The sequence below is a fragment of the Vanacampus margaritifer genome, chromosome 10, assembly GCF_051991255.1.
Source record: "Vanacampus margaritifer isolate UIUO_Vmar chromosome 10, RoL_Vmar_1.0, whole genome shotgun sequence".
Taxonomy (NCBI): Eukaryota; Metazoa; Chordata; class Actinopteri; order Syngnathiformes; family Syngnathidae; genus Vanacampus; species Vanacampus margaritifer.
The window spans coordinates 28,362,481-28,387,656 of NC_135441.1; the positions used below are offsets into that span (position 1 = coordinate 28,362,481).

The window sequence follows — 25,176 nt, forward strand, 5'->3', positions numbered from 1 at the left end:
ATTATTTTTTTTTTTACGTGACAATAAATCATTACCTGACCTTAACACATGTGACATTAACCTTAAAAAAAAAACTGTTCCAGCTGAGGATCCGTAGCGCGGTGGGCGTGGCCAAGGCAGCAAGACTGTTGTGTGTTGTGGTCCAAATGAGCGACGAGAAGCTGAAGATCGAAACAGGCACGCATTCTGCAGTCGGGATTCAAATTACGCACACGCGATAACATCCCCCATCAGGCGAGGGCAAGTGAGACAAAAGAGGTCAAAGTTTGATGTTATTTTCGTATCGGTTTGGTTGATGAAATTCGTGTTTTGTTTCGTCGCCTTAGCTTGACAGCTAGCATGCTAATTAGCCCGGCCAGTGAGCTGCTAGCATGCTAGTGCCTCACTTCACCTTTCACTTTTTGTGGCCATTTAAATGTCAGCATTTTTTTTTTTTTAGCCTTTGGTATTCGTTTGTGTGCGAAGACTTGAAGATGAGTTTTGGAAACGCTCAGCTCAGCTCATGGCGGCACACGAGCTAAAACTTCCATCACACTGACGTCGTCACGTCTCGTCCCGCTTTTGAATGATGATCTTCATCGTCGCTACGAAAGAAAACGCGTCGAACATCCTCTTGACGCACATAAATGACACCGTCCGTCCAGGGGAAAAGTGTGTTGCTCTAACACATGGGTGTCAAACTCCGGCACTGCAGCTTTTGGAGGTGTCCCCCTTCCAACACAAGCTGATTCCAATCAGCAGGATCGTTATCAGGTTTATGCAGAGCTTGCCGATGGGCTGATCAGATATCAGCTATGTTGGAGAAGGGAAACATCCAAAACCTGCAGGACTGCGACCCTCCAGGACCGGAGTTTGACACCTATGTTGTAACATATGCAAATCAAGTGGTGTGGTGCCTCGACTTACGAGTCTTTGCACCTGCGAGCGAGCCGTCACCTCATCCATTTTTTTGGTCTGGACTTGTGAGCCACATTTGCATGCGCTTCAGTGCCACTTGGTGGCGCTAAGCAGCCAGCGAGCCGCTCGGTTTGCTCATCGCCAGTAGAGGAAGGAAGGAAAGACTCAAGTTGAAGTACTTGAGTTGTGTCTCTTCTTCTTTTGTGTTTTTTTTTTACGCTGGACAAAATCGTTCTTTTCAAATTTGTGCGGAAAGGTTGATTTGCATGATTTGCCATACGAGCACGTGTTCAACTCGTAACTCAAGGCACCAACAGGGAAGTGTCTTAATTGCGTCAACAACAAAAACCACCCTTGTTGAAATGCCAGGATTTTGCGATGAGGAGAGTTCGGACAACTGAATCATTTCTGCACCGTCCAGTTTGGATGCGATAGTTGAGGTGTGTCACGCTTGTTTTATTGTCGTTGGTCATGGTACGCTGTGCACTTCCTGCCAAGTGCAGGGTGAAAAGGGTGCAACGGTGTGTGTTTGCCGGGTCAGATGCTGAGGTCCATTTTGGTGCTTGCGATTCTTCCTGTCATGTGTCAAAAGTGCTTGCTGACGCCGAGCGTGCGTGTTGCGCCACCATCAGGATCAACACGGATGCTCATTGGTTGTTTTCTCCTTTTGTTGTCGCGTGACAGCGTTCGCGTGCGGCCGACTTCCCAGCAGTCAGCATGAGCTCCAAAGGCGGCGGCGGCGGCGGCACGGTGTTGAGCCGCCGCAACTACAGGCTCGCCTCGGACACGGACAAGCCCAAGTCCACCGGTAACGCTTCCTGCCTTCACGTGGAAACATGCGCGAATGTGGAAGCCCAATTTGTGCCTCCTCGTCCAACAACGCCAAAGCACCTTTTTTGTCTGCTCAGGCGTCGTCAACGAGAGGCTGCTGAGCGACTACTTGCGACGCGTCTTCCCTTCCGCCAATCGGCTGACGCTTCCGGCCTCCCTCAGGTTGTCTGTCGGCTTTCTGCTTTTTTCACTTTTTGAGGATGAGGTTTCATTTTGGAAGTCGGGTGTGAATGTGCTCATTTTAACCCCCCCCCCCCCCCTTCCCACCACATATTTGAGTGTAGTTGATTCAGCTGCTGCGCTCGGCGTTCCCAACGTTCTATTTATAGACGCGCACGTATGCGTGTTTGCTGTGTTCTGGTATGTTTGAAACGGGACGCCGGCTCGGCATGTTGGCTTCCGCGTGTCCGAATGACGACCGTCAGCGGAGTTGCTAACGGCTGTTGTCGGTCTTCTTCCCTTTTTGCGTCGGCCGTGCTGCTCGCCGACGCCCCCTGCTGTCCAGGAAGCCTTTGGCCTTCCAGGATCTGGACGCTCACCTGCAAACGTTGCTGAGTGAAGGAGAAACGGCCGACGATGGTCCGGGTACGTCTGCTGCTCACGCTCGTTTGATGTGGCCGTTCGTGGTCAGCGAGCGCGGGGGGGCTAATAAAAAGCCCAGACGACGCCACGTGTGGGACGGCGGCCAATGGATCGCTGAAGAAGCCCGAAGAAAGCCCAAGCGGATGCAAAGAAGCCGCTTGGAAGATTGCGCAATGCTGCGTCTTGCTGGACGTTGGCGCAGACTCGTGCGTCTTTCGCCAACAGCGGAAATGTTGCTGATGCGCCGGCGCCGTCCTCGTCCTCGTCCTCATCCTCGTCCTCCCTTCGCTCGCCTTTGACTCCAAAACAGCAAAGAGATTACACACAAATAATGCTGCTATTTGGGGGGAAAAACACAAAGTTGTTTTAATGTACTGAAGATGTTCAAATATTGAAAAAATGTTGATTTTGAAAAAATTCCCAAAAGGATGTTTTTTGGGGTCAAAAAGGTCAGCCAACGTTTCCCTCCTTGTCCCGCAGACGGTGAGGTCGAAGGTCGTCTGGGTCCTCAGCCGGTGGTCCTGGACCACACCGGCGGCTTCGAGGGTCTTCTCTTTGTGGACGACGACCTGCTGGGGGTAGGACGGACGGACGGACGGACGGACGGACGGACGTCTTTGTTTTTCACAAGTTTGGTCGTGGTCCGTCTTGACCTCTTCCTTTTGCGCCCCCTTCAGGTCATCGGCCACAGCAACTTCAGCTCCATCCGGGCCACCACCTGCGTTTACAAAGGTGGGACGGACATTTTTCAAGTCGGCACTTGGTCAAGCAAAAGATTTGGCAAAAGTCTCAATTTCTGGACAAAAGTTTCTTTGTTTGCTCCTTTTTGAACACTCGTGCACCAAAGTAGCTTTTGAGAGCTTCTTGTGATCAAAAAAAGTGTTTGAAAATCACCAAGACAAACTTTGTGTCACTTTGTCGACCACGTTGTGCTCAAAGGTGGCCCTGCTTTCTTTTGACCTTTGACCTTGGCATGCAGGCAAGTGGGCGTACGAGGTGCTGATCTCGTCGCAGGGTCTGATGCAGATCGGCTGGTGCACGCTCAACTGCCGCTTCAACCAGGAGGTGAGCCGCGCTCGCCGTCCCGCCGCGCTCGCCGTCCCGCCGCCCTCCCGCCGCGCTCACTTAACGGCCGCCGCTTCCCGTCCGCCAGGAGGGCGTCGGCGACACGCCCGACTCGTACGCCTACGACGGCAACCGAGTGCGCAAGTGGAACGTGGTCACCACCAACTACGGCAAGGTGAGCGACGCGGCGCCGGCGATGGCGGCGCGACGGAGCTGACGCAGCGTGTATTGTTTGTGCGCGGCAGTCGTGGGCGGCGGGCGACATCGTCAGCTGCCTGATTGACCTGGACGACGCCACCATCACCTTCTGCCTGTAAGTCGCACGCGCTCCTCACGCCGTGTCGGGAAGGACCGCCCGATCGCCATTTTGGATTCTGACAGTCTGACGAGCGAAAACCATCACATTATTCAAACGGCAGCTGGAAAATGTTTCTTTGTTGGTTTCGCCCTCAAATATTTGGCGAAATACAAAAAGCATTTTGTCTTCATTGTAAGCTCGCCGCTGCCGCCCTTGTGGTGTTTTTGTGAACTCTTTTGTTTTCTGCAGTGTGAACATGTCAGAAAGTTGTTTTTGACACTTTTCAGGACTTTTTGGGGTGATCCTACTGAAGAAAATGTTTTTTCCCAAACAACGAAGTTTGTCTTGCCTCGACGGCCTCTTTTTTCCGTGTGCTCAGGAATGGCCAGTCGCTGGGTACGGCGTTCGGCGACATCAAGACGGGTCCCGGCGTGGCCTACTTCCCCGCCATCAGCCTGTCCTTCAAGGAGTCGGTGGCCTTCAACTTCGGCAGCCGGCCGCTCAGATATCCTCCCGCCGCCGCCGCCGCCGTCGCCGTCGTGGTTTGTCTTTTTTTTGTCCGTCCGGCTTGCTGGCTCCGTCCTTGACGTGCCGCCGCTCACGTACCCGTCCGAGGGCTACCTGCCCCTGCAGGACCCGCCCGCCGCTGACCTGCTCAAGGCTCACAGGCTGCTGGGCTTCGTCAAGAACGTCCTGTCCACGCGCATCGACGTGCAGGTGCCTCACGCACACACACGCACGCACACACACACACACACACGCACACACACACACGCACACACACACCAGGTTTATTATAGTTTTGCAATTTTCATATTAGTTTTTATTTTGTTTTGAGTTTTCTTTTTTAGATTTATTTAGTTTTATTTAGTTTCCACGGTGTTTCTGTTAGTTTTTATTAGATTTAATTAGTTAGAAAAAGTTTAGTTTCAGTATTAGTTTTTTAAAAAATGTTTGTTACTTGTGCGCAATATTTAATAAATAGTCAAATGAAAAAAAGGAACTCGTTTCTTAGCTAGTGTTTGTGAGTTAAGTGTGTGTGTGTGTGTGTGTGTGTGTGTGTGTGTGTGTGTGTGTGTGTGTGTGTGTGCGCGCGCGCAGGAGGAGCGCGTGCTGGAGGCGGATTGTTCGTCGTGGCGGCTCGACGGCGAGGCCACCGTCCTGATCGCGCTGGCGCACATCTTCAACCACTTTGCTCCTCTGATGGTGAGCCGGCGCCACGACGCGTCTTCAGCTCGCTGCTGGCGTTGTTCGCACGCGTCAGGCAACGCCGCCATCTGCGTGTGTGTGTGTTTGCGCAGTGTAAAGTGTACTTGGTGGAGGACGTGCTGATGAACTTCCTGTTGGGGATCCTGGAGGGCGGCGGCTCCGTGGACGAGCATCCGCTCATCCAGCAGCTGCTCGACCTCTTCTGGCTCCTCATGGAGGTGAGCGCTCGCACACGCTCGCGCACGCACGCACGCACGCACGCACGCACGCAGGTGGTGACATCATCGCTCACCCGCTGGCACGCGCGCAGGACTACGAGGTGAACGAGTGTCTGAAGCAGCTGATGATGTCGCTGCTGAGAGCGTACCGCTTCTCCCCCATCATCCCCGACCTCGGCTTCCAGGTACCGTCCGTCCCGCCGCTGGAATGCGTGTGCGTGTGTTGACGTCGGCACGCCTCCTTTCAGATCCACTACCTTCGGCTGACGACGGCCATCCTGCGTCACGAGAAATCAAGGAAGTACTTGCTGACCAACGTCTTATATCCTTGCGTGTGCACGTGGCGGCGCGTGCGAGCGCGCGACCCTCCCGACGCGCTTGTGGCGTGTTCCTTAACGTCAGCCAGCGCACGTTTGACGTGTTGCGCTCGGTGGTCTTCTTCTACATCAAGACTCCGCTGCGGGTCAAGGAGGCGGGGCTTGAGGAGCTGATCCCCACCACCTGGTGGCCCACCCACTTTGACAAGGAGGTGCGTGGCCCGGGTGCGCTGCCGCACGCACGCACGCACGCACGCACGCACGCACGCACGCACGCACGCTGAGCCCGTCTGTCTCCTTCCCCGTCAGGGAAAAGACGAGCGCGAGCCCAAAGACGAGAGTTCGGACGAGCGTCTGCGCCGGCGAGCGTACGAGCGGGGATGTCAGAGGCTGAAAAAAAGAATCGAAGGTGGGACGTGTTTCTCTCTTTTGGAATTTGTTCGTGTCAAAACAGACGTCTGAAATGAACACCACGCACAAATGTTGGCGGCGGGGCGGGGCGGGGCGGCTCGATTTCTATCGCGCCTTTCGCACACACATCATCCTCAGAAGAGGAACTTCCCTGAATATTGTTCACAAGCAAGAGTCGTCTCATGATGTTGTGGCGCTTCAAAATGGCCTCCAGCTTGTGTGAGATCGCTCAAAAAGTGCTTTTGTCTCCCTCTAGTGGTGGAAGAGTTGCAAGTGCAGATCCTCCGGCTGCTGCTCAACAACAAAGACAAGAGCACAGTACGTGCGCGCATCTTTGCGTGTTTTGAAACAAGCTCCAAATGTTGACATCTGCTTTTTCAAGTTTCTCAACAATTCAACTGAAAGTGTTGTCATCCGCATCTTCGTTTGATGTTTTGTTCTTTGGATCGGGACCAAATTGGGCTTGCTTGTCGCTGTCCAAGCCGTTGAAAATCAAATAAGGACGTTGTCGCTCCGGATGTCAGTTTGAGTGGTCATCACCTTGCTGACTTCTCAGACAAAAAGTGGCGATGTTGCCTTTCTGTTGTGCGACACCCTTTTGAATGTTTGCTGACGTTTTTGCCCTCATTGTGACTTTGCTCAGGGCGAAGCGTCGCGTTACATTTTCCTCAACAAGTTCCGCAAGTTCCTGCAAGAGAACGCCAGCAACCGCGGGGTGAGATCCAGCGATCCAGCGGCGCCGATCACGTTTTCCTCCAGCCTCATTCCAAAACGGAGCAAATTCTTCCGTCTCGCTTTCGTTCCACTGAAAATGCGAGAACAAACAACACCCCAAAATCCTCCATTTTGTGCCGCCCGCTAGCGTATCTTTATGTCGCGTGACATCGTTCACGCCAACACTTCTTCATGCGTTGAACTCCAAAATCAATTCTCATGGGCAGGATTTGCCTTCAGCTTCGGCCTTTCCGCATTTCGGCCTTTCCGCATTTCGGCCTTTCCGCATTTCGGCCTTTCCGCATTTCGGCCTTTCCGCATTTCGGCCTTTCCGCATTTCGGCCTTTCCGCATTTCGGCCTTTCCGCATTTCGGCCTTTCCGCATTTCGGCCTTTCCGCATTTCGGCCTTTCCGCATTTCGGCCTTTCCGCATTTCGGCCTTTCCGCATTTCGGCCTTTCGGCCTTTCCGCATCTCCGCATTTCCGCATCTCCGCATTTCCGCATCGCAATTTGCCCAATTTGGAAAAGGCTGGAACAAACATCCCATGTGGGGAAAATGCAGGCGCTGCCATTTCTTTGACGTGCGTGCGTGCGTGCGTGTTTAGCACCCCACGGCCCTGTGCCCCCCCGAGTACATGCTGTGCTTCCTGCACCGCCTGATCGCGGCCGTGCGCGCCTGCTGGGATGAAAACTGCAAGAAGATTCCGGGCGGCGCCGGCAGTGACGGTACGAAAGCGTCCATCGCGCCACTCGCCTCAAGAACGTTCACAAAACGTTGACCAAAGACAAAAACCAGACGGCGGCTTAAGGAGCCACGACACCGACAACAAGAAAAGCTGCATTGACCTTGAAACAAGTATTGGCGTTCGTATTGAAAACTGAAAGCAACTTGTTGTCCGTGTGGTCCTGAACGCGCCACAGGTCGGACGCTGGCCGTAACGAGCAAACGAGCCCTCAGCTGGGCCGTCGTTTGTCGGCAACGTCCGTCCACATCCAAATTCTGAGCCGGCGTCTTTGTCGCGTCTCGGCCGCGCTTGCTCCACGTTAGCGCCGGCGCTCTTCAATGCGCTGATGGTCGGCGCAAGATGCACACGCTCTCACCTTCTTCTTCTTCTTTCTTCGTGACGCGGTTGGCGCCGTCCCGTGGCTGGACTTGCGTCTCCAGCGGCGTACGTGCCGCCGCAGCTCTTCTACAACGGGAAGGTGGACTACTTTGACCTGCAGCGGCTGGGCGGCCTGTTGTCGCACCTCAAGAAGACGCTCAAAGGTCAGTGGCGCCGTCACAGCGGGCGGAAAGGAGCATTCGTGCCGGCCGCCGTTTGGCCTTGAATATGGCGTCCGTCCGTCTCGGTGGTCTCATGGATTTTGTCACGTTGGCTCACGAGCGCTAGCGTGACGCGAGCGCCGCTAACGTTGCCGACCTTGTGCCCCCGCAGACGACCTGGCGAGCAAGGCCAACGTCATCATCGACCCCGCCGAGATCCAAGCGGCGTCCATGGACGACCTGGACGAGGACGACGAGAGCGGCGCCGCTCAGGTTCTGTCCGCCGATGATGCTGAAATGAAAGTTGGCAGACTTTTTGGACTCACGAATATGAATGAAGCGCGCCAACGTACATCTTGCCGTGGCCCCTTAGATGCGGACGTGGGCTTGATTTGATTTTGGCCCCTCCCCATTTCCAATGTGATCCATTTTGCATAGTTGTTGAATTTGTGTGCGTCCCCAGAGGCCGGCGGGGGCGTCGGCGGGCGGCGCCCTGGCTCGCCCCGGCTGGCTGAGCTCGCCCACCCTGGGTCGCGCCAACCGCTTCCTCAGCACCGCCGCCGTCAGCCTCATGACCCCCAGGCGACCCCTGGGCCAGCCCGAGAAGGTCAAAGTGCGCTCCCTCGCCATGGAGCAGCGCACCGAGGACGACAGTAAGTCGTGAAGCGGAATCCTCTCCTTTCTTCTCGCCATATGGCGTCCAAATGCGGCCGCCGGCTGCCTTTGCTTTGCTTTGGCAGCAGAAAAGTGTGCGGGAAAGGTGCAAAAACCCACTTCCTGTCCGGACAGGAAGTGGGCAGAGGCAAAGCTGAGCGGCCACGGCCGTCCTGTTGTCTTCCGTCCTGTCAACGCTGCGTTCTTTGTGTCCCGTGTGTTTCAAGTCGAGGGCAGCCATGGCAACGACGGCCTGTTGCTGGGGCGACCCGTCGACCAATCGCATCAGCCCGTAGCCGACAAATCGCTGCTGGAGATCATCGACGGGATCGTCATGATGTACAACCTCAGCGTACATCAGCAGCTGGGAAAGGTGCGGCCGCTTTCATCGTTTTGCACCTGCAACCGTCACGTATGGCCATCGTTTTGCCTGCCGATCGTTTTCAATGAATCGGACGCAAACGAAAACATTTTGACTTGTGAAACCAGGACACGATTTGAAATGGATCCGTCAGAAAATGGGTCAAAAATGTTTCCCAAAGTAAAATCCACCTTTTTCACTTACTGTCGAGGTGCAGAAATTCTGAGGATTTGGACAAATCATAAAGTCTTCCCCAAACGATAAATCGATTGTCAAGAGAGCTTGCTATAAATGTGGTGATTGATTTGGAGGCGATGAAGGAATGAGCTTAGCTTCCGCTTTCTTTCATTTTGCCTGCCAAGGATCTGAAATTGTCGTTGTTCCTTTGCAAGCTGCCCTGAACGTCTTTTGATGTTTCGCTCGGCACGTTTCGTCACATGACCCGTTGACGGTGGACAAACGCTTCATCTGCATCGGATGTTGACCTTCACCTTGTCGCGGGGTCGTCCATTTTCTTCACGGCGCTCTCTAGTAGGCGTCGCGCATGCTCACAACGGCCGGGAATCCAACCGGCAACCGTGCTACGGCTGAGCCATGCGGGAAGTGCCGTGACGCGGCAAAGCGTGCGACTCTCTCGTCAAGCGGCCGTCTGGCTGGCACGCTCGCTTGCGCATTTTTCTGTTAGTGTCGTCCGCCTTCTTTGCATGAACGCGGCGCCGCCGCCACCCAATTGTGTTGATGTTGGAAGACAACCGCAACAATAAAACGCTAATTTTGCTCCAATCCGAGCCGTTGATAGCGAGAGTCTCGTCAACTCGCTTTCAGCAGGGTAACAAGATGGCGTCCATATGTCATCTTGTTACCCTGCTGAAAGCGAGTTGGCCAAACTCTTATCAATGGCTTTGTGAAAACGTGCCTTTGCCTGCCACCCAGTGGATGAGACTTGAATTGCGGGCGGTCCCTTGTGTTTGCGGTGTGCAGATGGTGGTGGTCGCCGACGACGTCCAGGAGTACGCGGCGGCCCTCAAAGACACGGACGAGAAGATCGCCCGATGCCCGCCGAGAGTAAGTGGGACGCCGGTGGCGCCGCGCGACCTTTTTCTCCCTTCTCCATTTGCGGCCTGCTTGCCGCCGCAGAGGTCGGACATCTTGGAGGAACTCCACAAGAGTCGGAAGGTTTTTGCCGAGAAGTTGAATCACCTCAGCAGGAGGCTGGCCTGGATCAACGCCACCATCTACTCCAAGGTGGGTGCGTGCGTGCGTGTTGGTGCGTGCGTGCGTGTTGGTGCGTGCGTGCGTGCGTGCGTGCGTGAATGAGAGGCCCGCTTCAGCGCCGGCCGGCCGTTGCGCACGCAGGAGAAGATGCTGGACGTGTACTGGCTGGTGCGCGTGTGCATCGGCACCATCGAGCACGCCGACCGCACGGGCTCGCTGTTCGCCTTCGCACCCGAGTTCTACCTCAACGTGGCCATGTACGCCTACAACGCACTCAAGAACTACTTCAGTCCCGCCAGCAGCATGGACCAGCTGCCAGGTGAGCCGCAATCCAGGGACTCCCGATTGGCCCCGGGTGGCGGCCATCTTGCGCTGCCACCTTTACGGACAACTCGGGTCGGCTTTTGGCGGAAAACAAAACGCCGGATGTCGTCGAGACGCTCGCAAACGTCGCCACTCTGACTTTGTCGTCCTCGCAGGCTACGAAGAAACTTTGACTCAGATGGCGACCATTCTCGCCAAACATTTTGCAGATCCGCGCATCGTTGGAACAGGTGACGTAGACACACACACGCACATTGCATTGTGGGAAAGTCATGGCGAGCGTCCGTCTGTCCGTCCACCCGATGATGTACGTTTTGTCTGCTAGACATCAAAGACGCGCTGATGCAGGCGCTGGCCAGCTACGTCTGCTACCCACAATCCCTCAGGGCGGTGGAGAGGATCCCCGAGGACCAGTGAGTCGCCCGCACGCACGCACGCCGCACGCCGCCGTCCGCCATCTTGTCAGCACACGCTTGTGCTTTCAGACGCGTGGCCATGATGAAGAACCTGCTGGCCCCCTACGAGCAGAGACCCTGGGCCCAGACCAACTGGATCCTGGTCCGGCTGTGGCGGGTAAGGCGCCCGCTTCCGTCCGTCCGTCTGAAACGCCATTCTATGTTTACCGAACGTCGGGCTTGGTGGCGGCTTGTGCCACCTGCTGGAGGAAGACGGAAGTGTGGCGCCGCTGCCGACGACAAGTTGTTTGTGACGTCAAACGTGTTGTGTTGCAGGGCTGCGGGTTTGGCTACAGGTACACGCGCCTGCCGCACCTCCTCAAGACCAAACCCGAGGACGCCAACCTGCCCAGCCTTCAGAGTAGGTGACCCGCTTGCGAGGGCCGGCGCGGCCGTTGCCTCGCCGCTCGCTTGCCGTGCGTGAAGTCGGGTGAGGTCGGGTGAGGTCGAGTGAGGTCGAGTGAGGTCGAGTGAGGTCGAGTGAGGTCGAGTGAGGTCGAGTGAGGTCGAGTGAAGTCGAGTGAAGTCGAGTGAAGTCGAGTGAAGTCGAGTGAAGTCGAGTGAAGTCGAGTGAAGTCGAGTGAAGTCGAGTGAGCGGGCAACGCATGTGGTTTCCCACTTTGGCGTTTGATTGCCGGCGAGTGCGACTTGGCCGCATTGAAGAGGCCATCTTTGATTTGGTCATGTGACGCATTTCCTGTCCCGCATGCTCGCACGCGGTCGTCGTCTTTTTCCGGTTTCCAGCGTCAGTTTTCCTTGATGTCATTGAACGTCGCTCGGGCGGCTTCCAAACGACATTTGCATACGAGAACACGTTTGACGTTTTGCTGCTTTTTTATTTTTTCAGAAAATATCGCTTACTTTTCCAACAAAGTGCAAATGATTTGACGTGACACAAGTTGAAACGGGAAGCAAAATTGTCCAGCTTGCGTTTTTCCTGCGAGCTCTCAAATCGTCACACTTGAATCAAGAAAACAACATTTTGACTTTGCAAAGTCGGGAGATTTTAACAACAACCACAAAATTGCTTTGTTTCGACTTTGGTTTGACGTCAATTGTGCGTCTTCGCTTGCAGCTTTTTCTTTGGTTTTAGTTTGTCGGTCCGTGTGGTCATTTTCTGTCCGCGCTCGTCCCCAGAGCCGTGTCCGTCGCTGCTGCTCCAGAGGGACATGGCCCGTCTGCTGAGCGCTGACAAAGACATGGCCGCCTCCTTCCTCAACAGCGTCCTCAATCAGCTCAACTGGGCCTTCTCCGAGTTCATCGGCATGATTCAGGAGGTGGGACGGGACGGGTCGGGTCGGGTCGAGCCGAGTCGGGCCGAGCCGAGTCGGGCCGAGCCGAGTCGGGCCGATTCCATCCGTCTTGTGATCTTCTTGCAGATCCAGCAGGCGGCCGAGCGTCCGGAGAGGAACTTTGTGGACACGCGTCAGCTGAAGGTGAGCGCACACCCGAGCGGACCATCAAATGGCAAGCCGGATTGAGGGCAGCCATCTTGCGTTGCCGGTCGGACCACTTGATTTTGCTGGCGTTTCTCTGTAAGAGCTTCTTCAACAAATCAACCTGCAGACAACACGATTGCGCCGTTGACAAAAGAACGCAGGCTAGCTCGGCTACTTTTACAAAACGGCAACGGAACGGAAAGTTGCAGCAGGTCGCCCTCGCACTTCGTTGCTCGCGCAGATCCTGGACCGGCTGAGCACCAAAGACGTTAGCCGGCCATAAAGTAACGGCACGACGCCATCAAACGAGCACATCTGAAAGTCGCCCGAGTCGGATGTCAAAAATGGCAATGAAGCCGTTCAGACATAAAGTCGGATGCAAAAAAAATCCCATCCGGGTCGCATTTGCCTGCAGCGTGAACGTAGCCTTTAACCTTAACCGTCAACGGCGAATCATCGGGCCCGACGTAAGCGCAAACCGTTTGCGTCGGAAATGTGTGACGGCGGCCGCACGCTGCGCTGCGCCGTGACGCTGCGCCGTGACGCTGCGCCGTGACGCTGCGCCGCGACGCCGCGCCGTGACGCCGCGTCGTGACGCTGCGCCGCACGCTGCGCCGTGACGCTGCGCCGTGACGCTGCACCGTGACGCCGCGCCGTGACGCCGCGCCGTGACGCCGCGCCGTGACGCCGCGCCGTGACGCTGCGCCGTGACGCCGCGCCGTGACGCTGCGCCGTGACGCTGCGCCGTGACGCTGCAGGTGTGCGCCACCTGCTTCGACCTGTCGGTCAGCCTGCTGAGGGTGCTGGAGATGACGGTCACGCTGGTCCCGGAGATCTTCCTGGACTGGTCGCGTCCGTCCGCCGAGCTGCTGCTGCGCCGCCTGGCTCAGGTGGGCCCGCCCTCTCTCCGCCGCCGATGGCGTTTTGCCCGACTTGCTGACGTGCGCTTGTGGTGCGCCGCAGTTGCTGAATCAAGTCTTAAATCGGGTGACGGCTGAGAAGAACCTCTTCGACCGCGTGGTCAACTTGCGACTGCCAGGTACGCCCGACCCGTGTAAGCCGGCGTGCGTGCGTGCATGCGTAACTGATGTTGCCGTTTGCGTGTTTGAGGTCTGGAGAGCGTGGACCACTACCCCATCCTGGTGGCCGTCACCGGCATCCTCGTTCGACTTCTTGTAGATGGCGACCGCAACGGGTGAGTTTGTTTTACACCCACAATGCACCTCAGGCCTCGCACCCTCGCGTGTGCGCGGGCGCTTTGACACATGACTTGAATTGAGAGGCGGCGGGTTTCGCGTCATGCGATCCGACCTCCTTTAATGTGCAGCGGTCGTCACCGCGGCAACGGCGGAAGCTGAATGCTAATGATGCTAACGACAGCTGTCGGCCGTTGCCGCGGCGCCTCGACAGGATGTGGCGCGCAGGAAAAAGAATTGTTGTAGCATTGGCGCATTAGCGTTGTAGCATCATCTGACGTCATCAAGCAGTCGCCTCACGTGCGTGCGCACGTGCACACGTTTCACTTTGTCCTGATCCAAGTCCATCAAGGAAGCCGTCAGGTCTTGTTATTGATCCTGCTCCACTTGAATGCGGTCGTCGGCAGCTCGTCCGAACCTGCGTCTGCACGCGCAGCAGACGCCAAATGAGGCCAAAGCACATTTGAGTCCAAAGTCTGGCGTCCGCACTTCCTGGTTGCGCGTCACCTCCCGTCCCCGTCACGACGACGAGCTGCAAGCCAGCAGTCGCATCCGCATGTGAGGGCGGGGCGCTAATTAGCTTAGCTTAGCAGCGTCTTGTTGTCTTTTGCATTCCCGTCGATGGCGTTTGATAGAGCTGAGACGCTTGGGGCGGTTGGAGGGCGCAGGAGCGCGGGTGCGAGTGTTGGAACGACGCTGATGTGTGAAACCCGGAAGTCGGTGGCATCTACGCCGGCCGTACGACGTCTTCCTTCCAATCCTCATTTTGCAGTCTTGAAAGCGGATCTTTGCGCTTGCCACTGCGACGGCGTCACTTTGGATTGATTGATCTTCTTTATTGATCTTCGCTGTGCGGGCAGGATCCCGGATCCCGTTTCACGACGTAGCCTGACCACAGCCTGCCCGACCGCACAAGCGATGATCAATAGTCTGTTTGAGCTTCTACATGTCTCTCTTTTTGGGGGGGGCAACACTGAGAGCGATGAATGAAACTTTATTGATCGTCCGAAAGACTTTATTGATGGCTGATGGACAATCGGCGAGCGCCAACGCTGCCTTCGTCAATCTCGCAGTCCACCTCAAGTGACTTGGCTTGACTCAGCATTTCCGTCCGTCCGGCTGCAGTAACTCAAAGCGTCTCACGTGATTCTTTTCAACTCGTTCATCTTCTCTTCACGCTTACGTAACGTCAGAATCTCTTACATGCCCAACATTGGACTGTTTCACAACACTTGGTCTTTTGTATTTGTTGAACTTTTCCAGGAACTTCCTTCTTATGTAAAACATTTGAGCAGCAGTTTTGTTGCTTCTGCCATCTAGAGGAAGGACATGGAATTGTTTTGCCTGGCGTCCGTCGATGAGCAAAAAGACATTTGGTTTTGTTGACCGAATCCCACGCCACCATGCGTGGGATTCGTTGTGCTAAGCTAAAGGCTGCCATGCTAAGCTAAGCTAAATGCTGCCATGCTAAGCTAAGCTAAAGTCTTGAAATAACAAACAGAGGGCATGTTGGTTAGGAGCATTTTATTCATGAGGCGCAGAGCGAGAGGCGGTGCGGGGACGCCAACGCAGACAAAAGCTCCCCGTCCACGTCGTTCTACTCGTCCTCGCCGTAACTTCTGATGAGGAAAAGCGAAACCCGGCAGGAGGAGCTTCTCGGGTTTTTTAAAGCCACAAACACATTTGTTTGTCTTTGCTGTTGTGGTTTGTGGTCCATCGGGTCACAGTGCCGTTGGTCGGTGGCGGACACAAAAGTCATTTTGGAGGCCGAGCAAAGGTGGCGGGCGGGGGCGGGACGTGGTGCAGGCTGAGGAAGAGGGTGGGGGGGGGGGACCCGGCCGGCATAGAGTCCCCCTCGCTACGGCAAGACGAGGGCCGCGTCCGGGAGCGTTTGGCGCGCCGCTGGCTCCAGAAGCGAGCCCGGACCCACGTGCCCTTCAAGCGCCCCTCCCAACCCGGGCCGCCCGTTCTGCCGCTTTCCCACCGGCTCCAGAAAGACCACGTGCCTGTTGCGGCCCGGGCCCTCGGTGGTGGCGGGGCCGAGGATGGAGGACCGGCCGCTCTCCGGCCCGGCCTCGTTGGCGCTGGCGGGGCGGCGGCGGCGGCGGCAGGGTGTCAGGTACAGGTACATGAGAACCAGGATCAGGCTGACCAGGCAGCCCAGCAGGGTCGTCAAGCCGGTGTTGAAGGAGTCGTGGTGCCGGCCGGCGTGTTGCGGCACCACCGTCACGTTCACTTCCTGCGTCTCGTTGCGCCGCCCCGCCGCGTCGCGGGCCACGCACCAGTAGACCCCGGAGTCCTCCGCTCGGGCCGCCGCGATCCGCAGACTCCCGTTGGCAAACGCGCTCAGCGAGCCCTTGTTGCCGGGCGCCGCCACGTACTCGTGGTGTGGGGACACCCAGAAGAAGGTGAGGTGCGCCCCGGTCAGCGCCGTGCTGCAGTGGAGCAGCGCCGGCCCACCCGCCTTCACCGTCACCTCGCTCGACTGCGGCGTGACGGCGCTGGAGTTGCACGCTTGGGGGAAGTCGGGGAGGAAGCGCGCCGAGAGTCCACGCACGCCGTCGATCAGGCAGGTGTGGTCCCGCTGGAAGTCGCTCACCGCCGGGTAGCCTCGAAGCTCCCACAGGCGCAACACGCGGTACGTGGCGCAGTCGCACGCCAGCGGGTTGCCGTGAAGGTAGAGCGCCCGCTGCAGTCTTGCCGGCAGGCTCGTCAGCTTCGCCAGGGGCAGCCGGGGGAGGCGGTTCCAGGACAGGTCCAGCAAGACCAGATCGGGGTGCCCTCGGACAGACCGGAAGGGGAAGTCCGCCAGCCGGTTGTGGCTGAGGTAGAGCCTGCGGAGGCCGCCCAAAGCCGCCACGGCGTCGCGCTCCACCGTCACCAGGAGGTTGTTGAAGAGCAGCAGCTCCTCCAGACCGGGAAGGTCCCGGAACGAGGCCGCCTCCAGCGCCCGCAGCTTATTGGACGACAGGTCCAGGTAGCGCAGCAGCTCCCCGGAGGAGTTCCGGAAAGCGCCCGGCAGGATGGCGGTCAGCCGGTTGTGCGCCAAGCGGACGCTGCGCAGACGCAGCAGACCCTCAAAACTGCCCCCCCGCAGCACCGACATCCAATTGTGGCTCAGGTCCAAAGCCGCCACCGAAGCAGGCACGTCCGCCGGCGGCCGGTCCAGGCCCAGCCCGGCGCAGCTCAGGATGTCGGACGCGCGCAGGCAGCCGCCCTCGCCGGCGGACCGCGTCTGCCGGAGAAGGCTCAGCAGAAGCGCCGGCCAAGTCCAGGACAGGAGAGCCCGCATGGCGCTTGGCTCGCTCTCAGCGGCGCCACTTTTCTCCTCGGACGCCGATGAGTGCGGACGCTGGTGCCGGGCGAGGTCCAAAGCTGCCCAGCGGACGCTCAAAACGTCTTGTGTCCGTCCGCCGGCCTCGTCTGCCACCGCAAACAAAAAACACTTTGTCTCACAAAAGCACAACAACCGGCGTGTGTGTGTGTGTGTGTGTGTGTGTGTGTGTGTGTGTGTGTGTGTGTGTGTGTGTGTGTGTGTGTGTGTGTGTGTGTGTGTGTGTGTGTGTGTGTGTGTGTGTGTGTGTGTGTGTGAGCGTCTTCGTCTTCCTCAACACGCGTGCACGCATGCAGACGCACATTCTTCGTAGCACGTTTGTGTGAACAGTGACACACACGACGATCGCACAACAAATGGACGGCATCTCACACACACACTTAAGCAGCGATACACACTCGCGTTGTTGTTTGTTGGACTCACATCAAAGAGGACTTCGCCGAGCGCGGCTGCCGGCAGCTTTTCAGTTTTTTTCCTCCCTCTTTTAGGCGCCTCCCGTCCGCTTCCTGCCGCTGGTCTCGTGCCAAAGGCGGCGCCTAATAAGCCAAGTTTGCTCCGCGCCGGCACGACCGCTTGCTAAGCCGCGCCTCCTGCCGGCGGCGGGGAGGAGAGACGGACGTTGTCTCGCCTCTTTTGCTTTCTGTCCAGCGGGCGCCTCGTCGGGCCAGCTTGGGCTTCCTCTGGGGCGGGTCCTCCCTTGGCTCCTCCCCCTCCTGACTCGCTCACATCTCCTCTTTGTCTCGTTTGTCATCTTGGTTCTCAGATGGCAGCGACACGCGCGCGCGCACGCACACACACGCCTGATGACGTCGTTGCATCTGACAGGAAGTGAAACCAGCATTTCCTCGTTTCAAGTTAACGGCGGCCGAAATTCTCGTGGCCGTTTGCAATCCCAAATGAGAAGAATTGATGGACGCGTGTCGTCATGGTTTTGTTTTTCACATGTGCGAGTGCTCTCGGCCCCTAATGATGATGTCATGTGGCAACTAACAGGAAGTAGCGAGGCTGACGAGTTGCCTTGTGTGTGTGCGTGCGCGTCAGGACGTGTCGGGCGGCGTGCGTGCTGCTGTCGGACCCGTGCTTCCAGCTCCACTCCATCCAGCACCTTCTCAGCGAGGCCGCCGACCAGTCGGGCCCGAGGGCGGCGCCGACAACCACCGCGCACATCTCTTCCTCCTCCGCCGCCACCCCGGCCCCATCCGTGGCTCCGCCCCTTCCCGCCGGCCCGTCGGAGCGCCGGCATTTCTCCCTCAACGCATGTGCGTGTGCCTCGTGGTCTGGCTGCGCCGCACGCGCCGTCCTCGGCTAGCGACTTTTGTTTTGTTGTCTTTTGCAGACAGCGACTACATCAGCGTGGAGGAGAAGTTGAAGGTGGAAAACATGCTGGCCTTCCTCGCCAGGGAGTCGCAGCAGGCGGCCACCAGCGCGCAGGTCGTCGCCGTCGCCTTCGACTCGGCAAACGGGGCGCCAAATAGTTGTTGTCATGTTTTTAAGCAGCCAGACATGGCGGAAGGCCGCTCGCATGGCGTCCTGCTGCCAGAGCGGATTTGAAAAATGGGCCAGTTGTGATGAGACAAATCGGATTGGAACATCTGGCAAAGGCGCCGAATGGACGTTTGCAGCACATGTTTGAAAGCCGCTTTTCTTTTTGTTGTCTTGCAGCCGGCCAGCGAGGACGACCTTTGCCCCATCTGCTACGCGCACCCCATCTCGGCCGTCTTTCAGCCCTGCTCGCACAAGTCCTGCAAGTCAGTCGCGCACACGCACGCACGTATCCACCTTCCGGGACCTCCTGGGAAACGCTTTTTCTCCTTGCCCTTTTCAGGGCGTGCATCAATCAGCACCTGATGAACAACAAAGATTGCTTCTTCTGCAAGGCCACCATCACGGCGGTGGACGACTACTGCAAGCCCCCCGCCGCCTCCTCGTCCTAACGCCGTCCACGCAGACCTCCTTACGTGTCGTCCCATGCAATTAAATTATTCAGCGCAAACCAGCAGCAAAGTGTCCTTTGTTTGTTGCCGTTAGCAACACGCACACTCGCGCGGGAAGAGCAAGTCCAATCCGGAACGTTCAGGACCACCTGCACTTGTGAGTGTGAAGGAAGGTGGTCGCCGGAAGGAAGGTGGTCGCCGGAAGGAAGGTGGTCGCCGGAAGGAAGGTGGTCGCCGGAAGGAAGGTGGTCGCCGGAAGGAAGGTGGTCGCCGGAAGGAAGGTGGTCGCCGGAAGGAAGGTGGTCGCCGGAAGGAAGGTGGTCGCCGGCGTCAATGAAGCAAAGGATGAAAGTAGGAATGACGTGATTGTGTTGTGGCCTTTCCTCTGCCGCCACCTGCTGGCTGCAACAACAAATGACTTGCAGTTCGTCACGTTGGTGTTTTCATTTCGTGAAGGCCAACAAGAGCCGCCTTTCACTTCACAGGACAATTTGCCGCCAACAGTCATCAAAGATTAGTATAATGAATAGTATGATGCCATTCACGTGGTTACCTGTGGTTCAATGACCAAGATTCACTCCAGTTTCCACTTTACAATGATGATTTATTTACTTACTACAGTAAGTTGAAATGAGCACTTGGACACAAAACGTGACTCCATAATGACCCGACACGACCACGCTCGAAAACGCTTTGCTTCTCACCTGAAACTCATCGTCCCATTCATTTAGTCTCGGCCTGGGCAAACGTGCACCACTGCGCCCCCAAGTGGTGGGAGGTTTGATGAACAACAGAAATGCCTTTTGCCATTCGTTTAATGATTCGATGACTTCACGTCACAATCTTCCAAGATGTTCATTTGCTGCGTTCAGGCGCGCGTTCATGTTGTGTGCGTGTGCGTGCACAAGGTCGTCTCATTGAAATCGAAGTCAGAGCTTTGGCCCCGCCCCCGCCGGGCACCTGCTCCACTTCCGGACCAGCCGCGGGTCCGGGGTCCAGGCGACAGGGGCGGGCGTTCTGATGGAACTCGGAGACCTGCTGCGGTTCGACCACTGCGGGCGGACCGTGTTCACGGCGCCAGCACCGGCGCCGGCAGGCCTTCGTTGCCCCGAGTGCGGCCGGGCGCCGAGCTTCTCCCTGGCGGAGGCTCCGGTGCGCGTCCGCGCGCCCGTCGTGGACGGCCACGGCACCAGCTGCTGCTTCCTGGTGACGTCACGGCACGGCGCGGACGGCCTCCGGTAAAATCGTCCAAAACGAAACGACAGGCGGCAATCGGGGACGGCATTCGAACCCCTGTCCTCAGCGAGAGCCACCGTCGTCCTGTCCTGCCTGACGTATCTCGTTCCCTCCTCCACCAATCAGATCGCCGATCATTTGAGTCATGCAGCCGTGTTGGAAGACGGAGACATCGAGAACGGGCATGACGGTGGCTCGCCTGGACCGGGGTTCGATCCCTTCCCTAACCCTGCTTGACGGCATTTAACACACGTGACGTCCATTTCTTGTGCGTTTGTGTGTCCTCAGTGAAGAAGCAAATTGTGAGCTTCATGTTGGCATCTCCAACTCTGAAGGTAAGTAACGCGCATGCGCAACACTTGAGTAGCTAATAAAGGGATTTTGTTGCTGCAAAGAAATTTAAAGTAGACCAAAAAACGAAAGTATTTTCAATTAAACGATCAATAATTTAAGCTTTTAACTTAATTCTGCTAAACGCACTTAATGAAAGTGAAACAACACCAAATCATTGCAAAAGACAACATGATGTACATTCAAACAAAAAGGGGCGGGGACTGCATAAGCCTACTTGGATCTTATTTCTTGCCTATAGTAAAAAAAATAGCAACACGTTGTTTTACGTCATCGCTTGTGTGGGCGTGACAAAGACAACAATATAAAAGACGAAGAGAAAAAAGTGTTGGAAACAAATGAGGTTTGGAAAGCACGTCAGCGCTTTTGGGCGTCTTTAGGCCAGTCGAGAAGACTTTGAAGAAATCCAGTGTTAGCTTCTAGAACACGAGTTAGCAACTTCGTCAATTCACTTCCTAGAATGTTGTTGTTGTTGTTGCTTGTGCGGCTGCAGGTGTGGTGTTGAGTTATACAGAGTCGGGGGTTCGGCGCCAGCAGCACGGCTGGGAACAGAGCGTCGCGGTCCCTCTGGTCGCCCCTGGCAACCGCATCCCAAACTGGGACATGCAGCTGGACCGCTTTGCCGCTATGGACACGTGGACGCCGGACAGGTTGCGCTGCCGTAACCGTCGCCATTCTCTCGCCCTGTGCCGCTTTTTGACTGACGTCGGCGTGCGTGTGTGTGTGTGTGCGTGCGTGCGTGCGTGCGTGCGTGCGTGCGTGCGTGCGTGTGTGTGTGTGCGTGCGTGCGTGCGTGCGTGCGTGCGCGCGCGCACCTCAGGTTTGAGGAGCAGAGAGAATTCGGCTCGTGTTGCTACGGTTTCGCTCTGGGCTTCATCAACCAGCTGATGTCGTCACAAGGCAGGCAGCCAATCACAAGGGAGCGTTTCACCTCCGACCTCGTGCTCCCCCGACTTGAGGCGGCCTCCAGGTATCTGGCGGTCTTCCGTCACGTCTGTCGTTACGGATACTGGAGCGAGCGCTTGAGCCTGCAAAGTGCTCGCGTCTCCTGAGGGACCCTGAACTCAGCGCGAGCGTGTTGTCTTGGCGACGCAAAAGACACCTGCAGTGGAAAGTCGACACTCGCGCGACACTTTCAGACACTTGACGACACGCGTGAAGTTGGTGTGGAAGCGCACGCACTACCGAGTGACGACATGACACGATGACACATTCAGTGGCAAATCTTAAATGATCCGTACATACAGCGCGTGCACGGCCAGTGGCCACAATATTAGGGACACTGGCCTTCCAAATGAGCAGGAAGTCGTGTCATCACAATCAAAGAAAGGATCCGTCTGAGCGTGACGTCACGTGTCCGTCCTTGGAGCCGGCAAGCAACGGCGAACTAAAGAGCGAATGTTCTTTCCGTGCAACCTGACCGTGTCACGTGACACCCGACAAAAGCCACCGCCGCCGCCACGACGAGGCAGGCGCTCGGACCTGTGTGCGTCCATGGCGGAACCGGCCGTGATCTGCGTGCGCCACGACTGCCTCAAGGACGTCTTTTGCTTCTCCGTGCCTCCCGCTTGTCCGGCTTGCGGCCAACGTCTGGCGGGAAGTCGACTGCGGGAGGCGCCGGTCAGCTTCCCGGACCCGCTCGGCGACGGACACAAGACGGCCTGCTGCCTCCTCGTAGCGCCCATCGACGGGTACGTCACGTGCATGACACGCTGCAAAAATGCAATCAATAATTGATGCTCAATAGCTCATTAAACGGTCCATGAAGGAACGTGTTGTTTTCTTCTAAAAGCTTTTCTTAGAAGAACTTTTTTTTTTTTTTAAATATGCACAGATATTAGAACTGAAAAAAATCCCCCAAAACTTTAAATGGGAATGAATGTAAAAAAAAAAAAAAAATAGCGTGGGGATGGATAGGTTTAAAAAACAAAAACATGAATTCTGTGTTCCTTAGCTGTCGCGTACCAAAAACTACCTGCGATAATGGAAATCCGTCTTTTTTTTTGTTAATTGTAAATATATATATATTCGTTTTATATGCTTTTTCATTTTTGTATGATTTTTAGGTTATTATGAATGCTTTTTCATTCATCATATGTTCTTTATTCATTTACAGTCATTTTTTTTCCATTTAAAGTAAGTTTCCTTAATTTACTTATTACAGCACAGTATATATTTTTATCGTTTATTCTAAATATTTTTTTCATTTATTAGATATGTTTTAAGGCTAAAACCTTATAAATGCACTTTTCTCCGATAGTCTTAGGGTTGAAGTGGACCCAATTGCAAGGAAGCACAGTAAACGGGCAGAGGGAATATGTCAACGTGGCCATTTATTGACATGACAACTGCACTTGACTGAACTGAGCGTGGCGTGTCAGGCCAACACTTGCCTTAACTGGACTGGATGTGGCGAAACTTGGCTTTGGCGTCAAGACTAGCGAGGCTACCATACGAAACACTCGCATTCAACACATAGCAGCAGCAACAACAATGCAGCCACACGGACTGAACAAAGATAGCAGACTAAAGCCCCGTCCAGAAGAAAGCAAAGCCGGCTCGGTTCCTCAAGACAAATCTGGTCCACACAAAAGCGGTTCAAGACTTGCGTGAGTCCAAAAGAAGACGCTCAGGACGTTTAACGGCTGTAATGTAGATGCCAAGCCATGGGGTGGCGCTGTAGCGCAAAGCGGAGAAGAAAAATCAGCTATGAAGACCAACACTTTTTTTTTTTTTCCCTTTCCGACTTTATTGCAATCTACAAAACAAACATGGCTTTGCATGTATCGAAACAACATGAAAAAGACTAACAAAATGGCGGCTGATTCAAGTACAACAGCGCTTGTTGAACGTGCGGATAAAGAAGCGAAATATTTTGCTGCAGAAGTAAGCTAAGGAGGCCAAGCAAATCGACTACCACACGCTTTTGTTGTTGACAGAATGACGGTTCGCGCGCAGTCACGCGTTAATTGGCGCATTGATTTGGCGGATAGATTTTAAAATAACAAAATATATCATAAATGAAAGCATTTTCCTTGTTTGTTCCTGAATAAGAAGGGGATGAGGTCCAAAAGACAAAAATAAGGAGATTGGCATGAGTTTCTGTGAATAGGGGATAGCATGCATCCCCCCAAAAATCTGCCAATGTTGGACCCGCCGGCGCCAATATGCGGCGGTTAGCCTAGCTGTACACGCACACGACAAATCTGCTCTCCTTGGCGGAGGTCATGACGCTGATGTCCCCTGCAGAGACTTTGACGGCACATCAGAACTTCACACGGGAATCTCCAACACGTCAGGTCAGCTCAATGTCAATCATGTCAATCATGTCGGTGTGAGAATGGAGCGGACGCCACTGAAGTTGTGACGCGTGCAGGCGTGGTGTACAACTACACGGGGAGGGGCGTTCGCCGGGACCGCAGCGGCTGGCGCGCTTGCGTGAGCGTGCCGCTGGTGAGAGCCCACACCTTCCACCTGCTGGCCCAGTGGGACCAGTACCTGGAGCGCTTCTCGCACGGACCCCTGTGGGACCCCACCTGGCACAGGTACGCACACGTCCAAACAAAGCAATAGTGGTCCACAATGCTGCTGCTCGGTCCTCAGGGAAGAAGCTGCCCCTGACACACAACAGTCTAGTCCCTAATGAAGGGGTTTTGGCTCAAGATCAGGTTCTTATCCCAAGAGCAACTTGTCTCTGGTCTGGAGAGAACAGGATGGTCTAGACCTCAATGAAGGTCCTGGTCTTTAGGAACTAGTTGTTCTAGTCAGAACCAGAGGTGGCAAATCCAGATCCCGACAGCAAAAACCCTGCCACAGTTTGGCTTTAGCCTCAGCTGCTAGCTAGCGAGCTAACTAGCTCCCTAGCAGGTAAACAAGCACCATGGAAGCAGCTAGCTAACTAGCACCTGAGGCTAAAGCCAAACTCTGGCAGGGTTTTTACTTTCTGGACCTGGATTTGCCACCTCTGGTTCTCGTTGGAAAATATGTTTGTAGTCCTAAATGAAGGTCTCAACTTAAGAGGCAAAACTCGTCCCGTTGACATTCCAAATAAAGGTTCTCGTCCCAAGTAAAGGTTCTAGTCTTCGGGGACAGTGCTTGTCCCAAGAGGATGGTCAAATTCCAAGTGAAGGTTCTTGGTTCTTCATTTGTAAAGTTGTAGCGTGACTCAAAAGAACCAGAGACAAATTCCTTGTTGTTGTTGGCCAATTCCGATTGTCTCAAAAGAAGCGTTGAGTCTTTACAGACGCTACGGGTCCTAGGAGAGAGACCAGGTCCAAGTCCCAAATCCAGGTTGTAATGGTGAGGGAAGCTTTGATTGTCCTTGTCTTTGTTGACACTTTGTGACAGTTTTTGCGAGGACACGCACAACTGCCTGACGTTCTGCGTGGAGTTCGTCAACAGCGTGCTGGCCGCCGAGGGCTTCGCCACACGTGGAATGAGCAGAGACGCCTTCACGCGCACTTTGATCGCGCCCGCCGTCGGCCGAGCGTGCAAGTTCGCCGCGCTGCGCCGACACATTGGACGACAACAATTCTACATGGCCGACCGGCGCCGGCTACGTGATGGCATGTCGGGAGGTCGGCACCAAGTGTGAAATTCAATCTGGGCCTCGGTGGCGCATGCGTGATGTCGAAAAAAGCGACCACGTGACCTTTTTGGACAGCACGATGCACCTTCAACGTTTGTTTGTTTTGTGTTCATTTGATTTTGTTTGTGTGTTTTGATCGCTTTGATGATGTTTGTTGTTGGTTTACAACAGTTGTTCAATAAAGCATAAAAAAACGTCAGTCAAGATGGAAGAGAGTCACTACTGTCCTGATGATTTCTTTTTTTTCGTTGTTTCAAAGCACTGACCTGAATATATGACCGA

The 25,176-nt window shown here is 55.5% G+C and overlaps 4 protein-coding genes across 12 annotated transcripts; 3 read left to right on the forward strand and 1 right to left on the reverse strand.

Moving 5' to 3' along the window:
- The first annotated feature begins 91 nt into the window (after positions 1 to 91).
- rnf123 (ring finger protein 123) lies at positions 92 to 18,778 on the forward strand. Of its 8 annotated transcripts, XM_077578657.1 has the most exons (40): positions 92 to 258; positions 1,582 to 1,705; positions 1,806 to 1,890; positions 2,234 to 2,313; positions 2,791 to 2,888; positions 2,988 to 3,042; positions 3,290 to 3,375; positions 3,464 to 3,550; positions 3,621 to 3,688; positions 4,053 to 4,178; positions 4,276 to 4,390; positions 4,775 to 4,879; positions 4,975 to 5,100; positions 5,193 to 5,285; positions 5,349 to 5,422; positions 5,512 to 5,629; positions 5,727 to 5,826; positions 6,085 to 6,146; positions 6,472 to 6,543; positions 7,149 to 7,269; positions 7,709 to 7,810; positions 7,980 to 8,080; positions 8,271 to 8,460; positions 8,689 to 8,834; positions 9,804 to 9,887; positions 9,960 to 10,067; positions 10,179 to 10,356; positions 10,517 to 10,591; positions 10,687 to 10,774; positions 10,847 to 10,934; positions 11,093 to 11,177; positions 11,954 to 12,093; positions 12,196 to 12,252; positions 13,014 to 13,145; positions 13,219 to 13,294; positions 13,366 to 13,450; positions 17,827 to 18,044; positions 18,122 to 18,216; positions 18,448 to 18,533; positions 18,611 to 18,778. In XM_077578657.1, exons 2-40 carry the CDS (start codon positions 1,615 to 1,617, stop codon positions 18,717 to 18,719), a joined length of 4,005 nt encoding a protein of 1,334 aa, XP_077434783.1. In that variant the 5' UTR covers positions 92 to 258; positions 1,582 to 1,614; the 3' UTR covers positions 18,720 to 18,778. The 8 variants fall into 8 exon arrangements, with proteins under 8 accessions (XP_077434783.1, XP_077434778.1, XP_077434780.1 ...); XM_077578652.1 differs by having other exon boundaries at positions 9,804 to 10,067; XM_077578654.1 differs by having other exon boundaries at positions 92 to 244; positions 9,804 to 10,067.
- On the reverse strand, positions 14,961 to 19,800 carry amigo3 (adhesion molecule with Ig-like domain 3). Of its 2 annotated transcripts, none has more exons than XM_077578662.1 (2): positions 19,424 to 19,800; positions 14,961 to 16,874 (listed from the first exon to the last, which is right to left on the reverse strand). In XM_077578662.1, exon 2 carries the CDS (start codon positions 16,741 to 16,743, stop codon positions 15,310 to 15,312), a length of 1,434 nt encoding a protein of 477 aa, XP_077434788.1. In that variant the 5' UTR covers positions 16,744 to 16,874; positions 19,424 to 19,800; the 3' UTR covers positions 14,961 to 15,309. The 2 variants fall into 2 exon arrangements, with proteins under 2 accessions (XP_077434788.1, XP_077434787.1); XM_077578661.1 differs by lacking the exon at positions 19,424 to 19,800 and adding an exon at positions 17,209 to 17,832.
- Positions 19,579 to 21,653, forward strand: mkrn2os.1 (MKRN2 opposite strand, tandem duplicate 1). The gene is made up of 4 exons (XM_077578666.1): positions 19,579 to 19,957; positions 20,244 to 20,290; positions 20,800 to 20,956; positions 21,127 to 21,653. Exons 1-4 carry the CDS (start codon positions 19,740 to 19,742, stop codon positions 21,356 to 21,358), a joined length of 654 nt encoding a protein of 217 aa, XP_077434792.1. The 5' UTR covers positions 19,579 to 19,739; the 3' UTR covers positions 21,359 to 21,653.
- Positions 21,382 to 25,113, forward strand: mkrn2os.2 (MKRN2 opposite strand, tandem duplicate 2). Its single transcript, XM_077578664.1, has 4 exons — positions 21,382 to 21,997; positions 23,556 to 23,605; positions 23,683 to 23,851; positions 24,654 to 25,113. The coding sequence occupies exons 1-4, from the start codon at positions 21,705 to 21,707 to the stop codon at positions 24,898 to 24,900; spliced, it is 759 nt and encodes a 252-aa protein (XP_077434790.1). The 5' UTR covers positions 21,382 to 21,704; the 3' UTR covers positions 24,901 to 25,113.
- The last annotated feature ends 63 nt before the right edge of the window (positions 25,114 to 25,176 follow it).